This window comes from Ilyonectria robusta, assembly GCF_021365365.1.
Source record: "Ilyonectria robusta strain PMI_751 chromosome Unknown BGZ61scaffold_32, whole genome shotgun sequence".
Classification (NCBI taxonomy): Eukaryota; Fungi; Ascomycota; class Sordariomycetes; order Hypocreales; family Nectriaceae; genus Ilyonectria; species Ilyonectria robusta.
In genome coordinates this window covers 375266-388316 of record NW_025764466.1, presented here as the reverse complement: position 1 = coordinate 388316, position 13051 = coordinate 375266, and the positions used below count along the sequence as shown (strand labels likewise).

Below are 13051 nucleotides of genomic sequence, written 5' to 3'. Positions count from 1 at the left end.
AGGGCGGACACAACCCGTCCCACAAAAGATGCTATGGCGAATACTGGACCGGCAACCAGGACTCAGAGCAAGGTAGATCCTACCCGAACCCTCAGCATCTCCCGTTTACAAGTGTTGCGGCACCTCCAATGCTCAATGTCGTCACCCACGACTTTGCATCCCTGGAGTCGTTGCAAGAAAGGTCTGATGTGAACAGCTTCTGCTCGACTGCTCCGTGTTCTGGTTGGCAACCAGTGTATCCTCCACAGCCTTACTACTTCCCACCCAACCATTTCGTTCAGCAGTATGGTGTGGGAATTATGCAACAACAAAGTCTTCCAATGCCAGATGCTGGGTTCTTTGATGTTCAATCTCACAACCTGTATCCTCAGAGCCAAGACTACATCCAGCAACACAACATCAACTGGAGTCTCCAACAGCTACCGGAGAGCATACCAGACACACAGGCGCAGTCAGAACCAAGTTTTGCTATTGCTGACACAGATTTGGTTTGCTTTGGGATGGTAGTCGCCCAACCTTCTCCTCAACTGGTACTTTACTAAAACCATCATAGGTCACCGGCTTGGCCGCGCTATGCCAGCTCTCACTTTGCTCTACTCTCTTCAGTTATCCCGTGAAATTCACCGACAACGAACAATTCACTGGGATAGAGCACAGTGACTTGAAAGGGAAGCTTAGCTCCGAGTTAACCTACATTACGATTGCTTTGCGGGGCGATGATGCCCTTGAGCTTGAAGTCAACTGCTCCATGACAGACAAGTCAGATTCATCCGCGCCCAAGGGCCAGCTCCGCCGCCGACCCGGGTTTTCAACACAGTGTTCACTCGACATCATCATCTACGGACCAATGGAGCTCTTTGTTGACGTTGGGAGCTTCTTTGAGGAGTACGATGTCTATCTCCAAGACCCAGTGAATTGCAAGCGGAACGTGCGATATTGCAATCCCCAAAGGCTGTCCGTCGACCCCAGCGCCATCAAACTCACATCCGAGTTAGGGAGCCAGCTTGCACATGCAGTTGCAATAAATGATCTTGAAACACGACCAGAGTTTTTGGACATCCTATGCTCGCAACAGGATCTGGCTGAAACAGCGCAACCCGGGCCGATAAAGACTATTTTAAGACGGTGGGTGGTGTGACCTATGATGGGCTATTCCACACATGCAGCTGACCGTCTACCAGGCATCAAAAGCAAGCCCTGACGTTCATGTTGCAGCGAGAAAATGGTTGGGCATGGGATGGGTGTAGGGTCGATATCTGGGAGGCTGGCGACAGTGAGAAAGGAACTTAGTAAGTCTAGCTGGCCGCCACTTGAATATTGATTCAATGCCCCGACTAATTCTCCCAAGCTTCCGCAACACAATCTCGGGTAGCTATCAGATGCAAGAACCTGATCAATTCTATGGGGGTATCGTTGCAGACCCTATGGGACTGGGAAAGTCCCTCTCCATGATCGCATTGATAGCGTACGATGTCCATCCACACGACAACGATCCGTCATCCCGCCCTGCAGTTGACCGTGAGGAATCCTCAGGTCAGACACTAGTCATAGTGCCTCCCCCTTGTAAGCTCCCCATGGAAGGCGAAGATAATTTCTTCGTAGCTAATGAAGATGCAGTGCTCAGTACGTGGGAAGGACAACTCAAAGAGTAAGTCACACAAGTAATAAGTGTGAAGGAATCTACTCACCATGGCCTGATCCGTTCGCAGACATGTATTCACGAACAACCTGCCCTGGCGCCGATATCACGGTAAAGGTCGACTACGGGACTCGTCAGAACTCAGCGATACCCTGATTGTTTTGACAACATACCACACTGTCATGACGGAATGGAGAAACATCGAAGAGAGGAACCAATCCATTCTTTTCAAAACCAAGTGGAAGAGAATTATCTTGGATGAAGGTACGTATCTCAGGTACATGAAATACTGTGAACAGTTACTGATGGAGGATGAAGCGCACTTCATACGTAATAACGAGTCCCAAATGTCAAAGGCAATATGCTCCCTCGAATCTGTTTCGAGATGGGCAGTTACAGGAACACCCATCCAGAACAAACTCGCAGACCTTTCTGCCCTGTTAAAGTTTCTAAGGATTTATCCATACTCAGAGAAGAGAGCCTTTGATGCAGATATATCTAATTTCTGGAAATCTGGCAATATGGACAAAGCAGTCGAACGACTAAAGAGACTCTCCAGCTGTCTCCTACTCCGCCGTCCGAAGGAGACAATCCAGCTTCCGACAAAGCGTGACTACACGTTTACTGTGGAACTCACGACAGCTGAACGGCAACTCTACGAGGATGTCAGGTCGCAGGCCATTGCCCATATTGATGAGGCATTGCATTTGCGCGACAGTTCAACCCGATCGCATTCCTTTTTCAACGTCCTACAAAGGATTGAAGCCATGCGTATGGTATGCAATCTTGGACTATACTACCCGTCTCGTCACGAAGTCTTGAACGGCCGTCAAAACACAGACGACGACTGGCAAATGGAAGCGCAGCGCGTCTTCAATCTTCAACGCGACATGGGCCAGATTCAATGTCAAGATTGCGGCTTCAGCGCTGATGCAGCAGGGGACCCTTTCTTCGAATCCGGACGGCCCAGAGTGTCACATCTTTTCTCCCGCTGTTACAAGTTCCTATGTTCTTCCTGTTCCCAGCACCATTCAGATCCAAACAGAATTGTTCTCTGTGAACATAAAAACCCAAGGTGCCCTGTTTCCACTGTATTGATGGACGTCGACTCAGAGGAGCCGCCCTCCAACTTGCCCGGCAGCCTTACACATAAGCTACCATCCAAGGTCGAAATGTTACTAGACGACTTGAAGAAGCAGCCGATTGATGTCAAAAGGTTTGTTGGCAAGATGCTTTGGAATTTGAGTCTTGGTGTGACTGACAGCATATAGTGTTGTGTTCTCCTCTTGGAAAATGACTCTCAATATCGTTGACGCTGGCCTCAAGCATGCCTCTATACCATCTCTAAGATATGATGGTAGCGTGGCACAGAAAGACAGGCAGGGCGTTATTGACAGATTTCGAAACGATCCATCGATCAGGGTCTTGCTACTAACGTTAACTTGCGGCGCCGTGGGGTAAGTCGCTCCGTCCTGGATTTTGGCTCTGTCGATGTTACTAATTGATGATTCAACAGTCTCACTTTGACTGAGGCGTCCCGAGCCTACCTCATGGAGCCACATTGGTAAGCGTCGAGCTTTTATATCTTTCATGAGCAACATCTCACATTACGTCTAGGAATCCGACTCTTGAAGATCAAGCATTGGCACGAATTCATCGTATAGGGCAGACACGAGAGGTAACGACCATAAGATTTTCTGTCAAAGATTCCTTTGAGGAGGTGAGTGTCATCTTTAAAGTGCCATAGTCGAGCCAAAACCACTGACAAGACATGGTAGAGGATTGTGGAGTTACAAGATGTGAAGAGAGACCTTGCCAGAATGTTGTTGAATCCGCAAGAAAGTAGTGGAAGCAAGTCTCAAACTAGTGCTCGAGAATTAGAGGTATTCCCTGTACTTCTGGGTGTTTAAGAAGCTGCTGACTTTGTGATAGAACCTGCGGAGGCTTATTTAGCACTAGTCACTTTGAAGAATAAAGGCTGGTTCTTGGAACCAATGATTTGGAACAAAGGCAGGAGAATATAAATATCATCTTAGCAGAAACCCACAGTCAAACTTTCGGTGCATGACCTGACTTCTCTTCCTACCTATACCCGAGTTTAAGAAGTGAAGGCTTCCTTAGAGCCGTGCTTCTGGAGCGACTTCCGCCGTGGTCCCATGACTGCATGGAGGATGGTCGTCGAGCAGCTGCGTACACAGAACATCTATCCAAACATCGACCCGCCATTCAACTTCGGTACTACTTAAAGCCTCGAGCTCACTCTACTGCAAAGCGCACACGCTGCTGATGCCGTCCAATGGCCATTAGGCGGTAGCAACCTCCACCTACTTGAATAAACCGCCATGGACCGGGGGTTGTTTCAGCGTTAATACTGATCACATGGGCTCGTGGCATGGGGCTGTTATCTCCAGTCATGGGATATTGCCGTCGGCATCGTGAGGCTCCTCACTATCCCAATTGGCCACTATATCTATGTCCACATAGCTTACCCCTTATTTATAACACCCCTAGGGGTATATATTGTCGTTAAATCTGTGCCAGTATTTGGCAAACCAGCCCTGTCTAGGCTTGCAGGTTGTGTATTTGTTCTTCGTGTGGTCCCACCTGCTTCCCGGTCGTGAAGGGATCGTACTCGCCGGGTCTCTGCGGCACGGCCACGGTGGCCAGATCTAGTCTCCCTCGGTATTTAATCCCTCGTCTCTTCTGTCTCCTGTAGTGGGGCATGCTGCGGTATCGCGAGGTCCCCCTGTAAGGGGCTGCCCTTCCATGTCGGTCACAGGACCAGACCTTCTGCCCCTTGCTCGCGTACCCCTATCTCTACGCAAATAACCACAATGGGCTCAGTTTCTGTGTCTCTCCACCCCAAGGGCTTGGAAGATAGAGCGAGAGAGAAACCAGGATTATATCTGACACACTCTAGCTCTTGCTCTTCTCAGTGTTGAAAACACTCCCATTAATCTATAACTCATATCCTGACCTTCAACTTCAGCTCCTTAGTGAAGATGACAAAACCGGCGCATATAAAGAGGGCCGAAGCCCTGAGCAGGTTTAGTTTGCGTGGCGCTTCTGTGAGACGAGCAAAACTGGCGTTTTCGTTTGGGAAAACCATGACTGTACCCACGCCAAGATGGTAACTTAAGGAGACATTGACATGCCGAGAAAGCTTCTTGAGACCTGATTTGCCTTTCCCACTGAGCATATCCCAAGCATAGCATTCAAAAAGTTGACGCTCACTTACCAGACGGGAAGAACTATAGGGGGCCAACTCAGCCCACTGTTGGTTCAGGGCACTCTCCAAAAGTCGATGGCAGTGTCAACGAGTTTCTTGTAGACGAGACAAACCGGCAGACCATGAGAAAATGGATAGAAATACTCTAGGGTAGCCTCAACGTACCACACTGTGAGGTAGCAAGTTTCTGGGTCCGGCAAGGAGGGGCTTAGACCACTGTCTCGTTGCATCTACATCTGTCATGAGTTGTCATCCTCACTCCAAGCCGACAACTACTTTAGCATCTACCCCACAACAAACATCAACTCCCTAGTCCGACACTCAGCAGCGCTTGTGCTGTAGGTATTTGGATTAGCCCACGATCTCGCGCCTAGTTTGAGCTTCGTTACGAGCGGCCTGGCCAACGGGCAGCATTGGGAACATGGCGTTGCAAATAAGAGTTCCACCACGATCCCAGGTTACACGGCAGACCTGCCAGAGATGAGCGGCGATCAGCTGGCCAGCATCGTATCAACGCACTACAATAAGCCCAGGCCTGGCCTAGTGTAGCTCGACCAACATTCAGGTGACGAGCTTGTGTAACATTTTATACTAAAATGGAGTAAATACGCCGCCATCGACACTAACAAGCACCAAAAAACCAGACGTTAACCAAAAATAAACCCTCTAGTTATAGCGCAAATAGTAGAGCAGGAACTCAAATACATAATCCTTCCTCACTCCTCAATGATACAGTCCTGAAGCCTGGGATGCGTAGCCAACGATCCAGTAAACTGTACAAGATTTCCCTCTCTGCCTTCTCGAACATCAATACTCTCATAGGCGCCTTCCGCATAGATGGGCGCCTGTTCCAGGACCTTGGCAAAAAACTCTCGCGCAGCGTCATTAGGCTCTTCCCATCGAAACACGACGCCCTCCAACATCTCATCGCCGGGCTCCTTGTTGGGCGCAATGGCGGGGAGGAGCTGCAGTCTCTTCCGTTGACGCGGCAACTTCCACCATGAATCCATCACGGCGTTGAAGAACTCTGTGCCGTATCCTTGTCGCCAATATTCTGGCTTGATGAGAAACTCAGCTTCGGGCCAGCCAGACGCTGAGGTGGTCATGTGGAGGCAGTCGGGCATGCCGCCCTCGCCGATCAGCTCATTTGTTGATTGGAGAAAGGCGCCAAAGTACCAATGGGTGTCCTCATCTTGTTGTAGATGATCGGTGTATTGTTTCGTCTCCTCCTCGTCTTTGTCTGGACGGCCACGGTGCTGTGACAAGGATTGCAGATCCGGCAGGCGGCGTAGTTCGTGGAAGTCGTGCAAGTCGTCCTCAGTCAACGGGCGGACCACAAGACGCTGTGTCTTGATCTGTGATCGCTCTGACAGGCTAGGGAGCGGATGTTGGGGCAGAGTGACACAATAGGAAAACCATGGTGTCACGCCCTGGGTCTGGAATTCGTCGCGGCTGAGGTAGATTTTGAGAGGCGGCAAAGCCTGCTGTAGTGACGACATAGCCTCCATGCAAAGTCACTTGCTTGGCGCAGTGACAGCCGACTGGCGAATGGAGAGGAAGCTGGTTGATTTCCGCGCGTTCACGGCGCTTGCTTCGAGTCTAGCTGTGTATCACCTCGGTGTTGGCATCCGTTTAATACGAAAAGAGAACGGGGAGCGGTGAGGAGCGCGCTCAATCCAGGGTCGCACGGCAGATGGATTGAAACAAGGAGATGAAATTGGCGCGTCAGGTTCTCGGCAAGTGAACTGAATCAGGACATATGATTTGCCGATCCGGCGATCCTTGCCAGAAGCAAGAACTGCGTCCGAGAACAATACGAATAATGTTCTCGTTTTGCACCTCTTCCCAAGCTGAGGCATCAGGGTTGCACCCTAATGCATGCGCGTATCAAGACGGGATGGCCTGAACTTGGAGATATGCCAGGATCAGCAGTGACCTGATAGCTACCCCTCTTGGGGCGTCTGGGCACCGACACACGATGACGTGTCACTCTTGCTTGGATGTGTTCTAGCGTCTTATGCAATAGACTCAAATAGGACAGGATGCAGCCCGGCATTTGAGACATCTTCATAGCTAGACCCTGGAGCAATGTGGTTCGTTACTTTCTAGCCTGCTAACTGACTGCAGCAACAACTACTGCTAGCCTCCCACCGCAGTTTCTGAAGTGTTCTGAGCCCGCGATGCGAAAATGGCATGATTTTTCCTATTGTATAACAAACTCGTCTGACGAAAATCACTCTTGCTTCTGGTTTTATCCGTTGGAGTAAGGCCTTGGGATACACTCTACCAGTAGAGAATATGGGTTCTACGTATCGGTTCGATAAATTGGCCCTATTTTATAGTCTAAAGCTAAATGATATGAGGCTTAGATTTCCTAAATGATTAGGAATAAAAGAACCCGAAGGCAATAAGTGGAGGATGGATTCAGGGCCAATTTACTGAGTCGATACGGTAAATCTCAGGCTAATATGGTGTTTGCATTCAAGACTTTCCTCGATACGGTAAATGTATGTAAGTTTCTAAGACTCTTCACCTTTAAACAGCACTATTTCAGCAATATCTGCATCTCTTGGTTTGGCCATCCATTTCATCTAGCCGAACTCAATTTCCATTCAGTCGGGAATATCTGCGACCCTTGTTAGACTGTATTAAGGAGACTACATAAAGGTCGATTAACGGCTGGGGGAAGCAATGGCGGCTATTTGTAAACAGTGCCCTTATAATCGCCAATGATTTCCAAGATACTCAGTACTTTGGAAATTTTGAAATCAGACGATATTACTCTATAGATGGGCTGAATCAACCCATTTATGTGATTTGGGGGACATCTAATCATCCATGTTGTTATTAAATACTACCGATTGTAGTTGAGTTAGAATTAGTCTATTGTCGACATGCCGAGAAGCACCTGTAGGCGGTTAGGATGGAAAAAGACTAGTTTCGTTGACCACCGAGTGACTTAACCGAGCTTCACGGTACACCTACCTAACACGAGCTGTGCGTGAGGTCACATTGCGAACTCGTCGTTTATGATCTACGTAGATAGCCTATATAGTTGCATGAATAATTTTACTCAGAGGCGCTTTCATAATGCTTCTGGAAATATACCCCCCACGCATAATTGCTGCGGTGTCTAATCTAACTTCTGTCTGCTCCCTCAAGGTGAGCAAGTTGCCGGCACAAGGTCAAAAAAACACAGTTTTATCCACAATTCAAGCATTTGTTACCTAATGCTGCCACGATGACCAAATATCAAGCTTTTTAGCTTGGAAAAGTTAAACCTGTATGAACATATAAGCTGTAGTCGGCTCAAGAAGCTGAGCCCTGATTCTTTCCCTCCTTCACACATCATCTTCTCATCAATCTCACAATCGAAATCATGCCTGCAACAACAAGAACTGTGGTCGGCCCGGCCGACCCTACGTTGCTGCGGTGTCGATTTTCACTCTCCATGACATCGGCATCCGCGTCCGGGTGTCATCTTTGCCCACGGAACATACTGAACCAGAACAGAAAAAGTACGCACACGACGTGTTTGTATACGACAAGCTCGATATTCACGGGTTCGTGTCAGTGGCGGCAATGCTGAACGTCCAGCATGGTCTGGACTCGAACCTGACGTCCGCACTCGAACCGAGCAGCAAAGATGGCGAGACGGACAAGGTGCCACATGATGGCAGCAATTGGCAGGATTTGATTGTCCAACCAAGCCCACTCCGGTTCGCCACTGATGGCTAATTGCTTGTGAATTTCACCTACGGACTGTTCTTCATCTTGGGTGAGATCAAGGGAGTCGGAGAGGCTGTTCTGCTGGAGAAGAAAGGCGTCCAGAAGGAGCCGCCCATTCGTGTTAAACAGCCGGCAGTGGAGCCCACCTGTGGTGAAGGGAGAGATCCACATACAGTATGGGTGGCGATGCTCGCGTGGGCGGCGCTGTCCTGGGTTTCGTCGTCCTCTATTGTGCCATCGGTGGCGATCTGCATGGCCCCAATCACTTTGGAGATGACCATGCAGTTGTAGAGGTCCACGTTGGTGCTGTGGAGGTCGATGGTCTGGTTGCTGCTGGCTTAGAGGACTATAGCTATCAGCTTACAACGTTGGTTCCCTGAATTGTCTATTCACGATAGATGATGTTTGAGGGAGGGAAAGAGTCCGAACTCAGCGTCTTGAACGAACTACTCATATATTCACATATGTTTTAGCCTTATCAAGTTAAAAAGCTTAATATTTGGTCAGCGTGATAGCATTAGGTAGGAGATAAATACTTGAATTGTAGATAAAACTGTATTTTTTTGACTTTGTGCCGGCAACTTGCTTATCTTGACGGAGCAGACAGAAGTTAGATCAGTCTATTTACTATAACTAGACGTGACCTAAATTAGTCAAGACCTCCTTAATTCCTCCTACAGTAGAAAAGACAGAAAGAATGAACGAGAGGTATATACAGTTATATAAAAATTAGCTGGTTGTTGCAGCACCAGCAGGTCTCTACCCTACAAAGAGATATAAGCGGACAAGGTTCAGGCTAGAGATATTCTCGATACCGCTAGACTTGGTCTAGTGCGGGCAATAAAGTTACCCCATTGTTATACGTGATTGTGGTGTGGTTTTGTCTAAGCCACGCTACTCACACTACTCACACTACTGACAATCTCCTCTTCTCTTATCTATCACTCTACGGACATCTTCCCAACCAAATTTCTTACTCCAACAAGACAACGAGCCGCGATGTTACTTGACTTACCACCCGAGATACTGCAGTGTATCGCCGAGAAGCTCGATTCGTTCGCCGAACTCAACGCCGTCGTCCGGACATGCACCTATGCCTACCGGGTGCTCAACCCATTTGTCTACCACTACAACAACCGCTCCGGCGCTAGCACAGCGTTATTCTGGGCCGCAGCCGAAGGGGATGAGGCCACGGCGCAGAAATCGCTGGCGGCCCTTGGTGCGGTGCGGTCGGTAAACGCGCCGCGGATTGTCGCCGAGCAGGCCCTCTTTCCAGCGGCGGACCACGGCCATTCCGCAATTGTGCGACTGCTGCTCGCGGTGGAGGGCGTCGATCCGGACGTGAGGATGGACACGATAGCTGGAGAGACGCCACTGATGCGTGCGGCGAAATCCGGGCATGCCGAGGTGGTCGACGTGCTCCTGGCGACGCACCGCGTGGATCCGAATGCGAGCGATCGACAGGGCTTCCGACCCCTGTTGCGAGCAGCGGAAGGACCGCATGAATCCGTAGTCCGGCAGCTGCTGGCAACCTCTGGGGTCGATCCGAATGTCGGCGACCCGTATGGGTGGACGGCTCTGACTCGGGTGGCGATACTTGGGCACGCAGCACTGGCGGAGTTGCTGCTGACGACGTACGGCGTCGATCCGGAGCCGAGGGACGGATCGGGCAATACGCCGTTGTTCCATGCGGTTTTAGCCGGGCACGACGCGGTGGTGGAAATACTGCTGCGTTCAGCGGCTGTCAACATAGAAGCAACCGATCACGACGCCCAAACGGCCCTCATGATGGCTGCGTGGTCCGGTCATGTGGCCGTGGTGCACCAGCTACTCGCCGTGGGCGCCAGGGCGGATGTCCAGGATGCGTTGGGAGAGACGCCCTTGTTCAAAGCTGTGAAGGGAGGATGGGAAGAGGTGGTGGAGATTCTGCTGGCCACGGAGAGGGTGGATTGCAACTCCCGGAATGCAGTTGGACGGACGCCTCTGTCCCGGGCGGCCCAGGATGGCTATGTAGAAGTGGCCAAGTTGTTGCTGGCAGCCGGTGCGGATAGGGATATTGCAGATGACAATGGGAAGATTCCCTTGCAATGGGCCGAAGAGTATGGGAATGAGACTTTGGCCGATTTGTTGCGAGATTAGGCATTTAGCATACAACATCCTCCTGCTCAAGACTCCATTCTATAGCTTTCAATACATTGCCTGGCATCTCTGAGTCTGCATTCAAACTACATATCTAAACAGTGGGCTCTTGTCTCCCATTTCAAGAAGCTGGCTCTCAGTGTATGTAGCATAAACTTGGGACTCGTCCATGGCATCGCGCTTCGCGTTGATCCTAAGTAGCAAGACTCGCATTGTCAACGTTGCAATAATTGCAACGACAACCAAAGCAAGGGAAAGTCCGTATCCGAGCCAATAATCCGGTGCCTGTCGCGCAAGAAAAATGTTGGAGCCTGCAGAGGCTTGTCAGCTGGTTTTCGCCGGTCTATGCAAGGTGACCCTTACCAACTACTCCACCCAGGTTGCCAAATGTCATGAGGAATGCCATGCCGACAGCTCGTTTCCACGAGGGCGCAAGGTTATTTGCAGTCCAAGAAATGACTCCAATAATAGCTGGGTACAAGCCAGCGGTGATGAAAAACAACATGGCGTAGGTAAGTCCAGGATAACCGGGGTGGGGAATCGCCAGCAACCCAATGAAGCCAATACATGAGACTAAATATGGCCCAACGATGAATGGCCACCGGGTCTGATGTTTGTCGGCAAACCAGGATAAAGTGACTGTGGTTATGACACCAATGAAATATACAGGAACGGTGAGAAGCTGAGCATTTGCCGCCGAGTAGCCTATGCAGCGCTAGTGTTAGAAGAGCCTTTTGCTTCTAAGGACCGCGAACATTACCGAGCTCTTTAATAATCGTAGGTACTGCGAAGCTGAACGCGTAGATGCAAATCTATTCGACTTGTTAAACACAACTTGCGAGTATTCGAAGCAGGTACCTACCGAGTGACCCCAGTACATGAGGACTCCGAGGTAAGTTTTCCAGTCTGATAAAGCAGCTCGAATATATGACCACTGGAACGTTTCATCAGTGCCGATAGCTCCCGAAGCAGTTCCGGAATCATGAGCAAGTCGATGGCTAATAAAGTTCTTTTCATCCTGGCTAAGGAATGAAGCCGATGCGGGCGAGTCTGGTAGCAGAAACGGAATGGCAGCTCCTATAACCACAGTCGAGATTCCTAACGGCGATTCAGCTTTGTATGCCACACCGAGTAGTGTAAATGCTATTTGTACCTTCCAATATGAAGATCCACCGCCATCCCTCAAGCCCTCCGATACCATCCATTTTGGAGATTGCAAAGGCCAGAAGACCAGAAAAGGCACTGGCCATCGATGCTGCAGAAAAGAAGATACTCATCCAGGTTCTTCAAGACAAATCAGCCGGAAATTTTCAGTAGAATTGAGAGGGTACACGTACTGGAGCTCAAATCTGCAGTACCAAGTGGTAAAAAGATATGTGGACGCAGGACAAAATCCTGCCTCTGCTAAGCCGAGCAAGGTTCTTGTGACAATGAGGTGAGAATATTGTTGCACAATGCCCTGCAGAGTCATGACCTGAATCAAGGTTAGGAACCAGCTCTGGACCTTGCAAAATGAGATGACTGTACTGTTCCCCATGCAAGCATTATAATTCCGATCCACCACGAATGCCGCATCAACTTGAGCACAACGTTGCTCGGAACCTCAAAAAGTCCATAGGTGAAGAAAAAGACCTAAGGTTTGTTAGCAAACGCAGCTTTGTAACTAGGCGGGCATCAATCCCACCATCAAGCATATATTGTATTGTTTGTCTGTGAGTTCGAGATCGACGTTCAAGCCTGTAGATACATCAGTTGTAGTCCAAGACGGTACAGCGAGAAAATCAGTACCAGCCACTTTGGCGTTGCCAATATTGCCTCTGTCCATATATGACAACAGGTATGGGATCGCAAGGAGAGGTAACAGTCGGTAATCAATTTTCCGCAAGACTCGGCGAGTTTCAACGCGATCGTACTGGGGGATCTAATACCAGTCAAAACGAGATCAGACTGAGAGTGAAGGGGTAATCACGTCGTCAATGCCTCCCTGGGCAATACTTTCCTCTTTGGCATACTCGAGGTGATTACTGCCATCGGCAGAGGCCTTCCTCTCCTTTGGATAATTGCCGGCCATTGTGGAGTGTTGCTTGAGGTCTGATTGCAGCTTGGAAAGGAGACACACCGATGAACTTGTTGGAGAGGGGCTGCTCCTTTTCAACCAAATTCATTCACACTTCCACACTAAGCCCTAGTCAAGTCTTCCACAAGCCAGCTCAAATGCCATGACACCAGTCCGGGGTAAGCGGGGAAGTGGGCATCACCTGGAAAACTTCACTCCTGGTGCGGGGATCCTTCATCTCGAATTCCGGGGCAAGCAT

The 13051-nt window shown here is 49.7% G+C and overlaps 3 protein-coding genes across 3 annotated transcripts; 1 reads left to right on the top strand and 2 right to left on the bottom strand.

The window, feature by feature from the left end:
* Nucleotides 1–562: 562 nt before the first annotated feature.
* On the top strand, nt 563–3386 carry BGZ61DRAFT_367486 (SNF2 family N-terminal domain-containing protein; the record flags this gene model as incomplete). The annotated part of the gene is made up of 8 exons (XM_046241789.1): nt 563–1134; nt 1349–1563; nt 1618–1648; nt 1710–1903; nt 1958–2855; nt 2911–3096; nt 3156–3203; nt 3257–3386. Coding segments are annotated over 8 exons (2274 nt in total), but the record flags the coding sequence as incomplete, so codon positions are not given.
* A 2021-nt stretch (nt 3387–5407) lies between these two features.
* On the bottom strand, nt 5408–6746 carry BGZ61DRAFT_462664 (GNAT domain-containing protein). Its single transcript, XM_046247332.1, has one exon. The coding sequence runs from the start codon at nt 6374–6376 to the stop codon at nt 5585–5587; it is 792 nt and encodes a 263-aa protein (XP_046096963.1). The 5' UTR covers nt 6377–6746; the 3' UTR covers nt 5408–5584.
* Nucleotides 6747–10817: 4071 nt separating this feature from the next.
* Nucleotides 10818–12807, bottom strand: BGZ61DRAFT_539157 (putative MFS nicotinic acid transporter Tna1; the record flags this gene model as incomplete). The annotated part of the gene is made up of 10 exons (XM_046254753.1): nt 10818–11047; nt 11100–11441; nt 11497–11548; nt 11599–11834; nt 11890–12020; nt 12074–12210; nt 12264–12368; nt 12421–12473; nt 12525–12657; nt 12706–12807. 10 exons carry the CDS (start codon nt 12805–12807, stop codon nt 10818–10820), a joined length of 1521 nt encoding a protein of 506 aa, XP_046096962.1.
* Nucleotides 12808–13051: the final 244 nt, after the last annotated feature.

What these genes read in the sequence shown, in the direction of transcription:
- BGZ61DRAFT_462664 (XM_046247332.1), bottom strand. Translation starts at nt 6,376, where the DNA reads ATGGAGGCTATGTCGTCACTACAGCAGGCTTTGCCGCCTCTCAAAATC.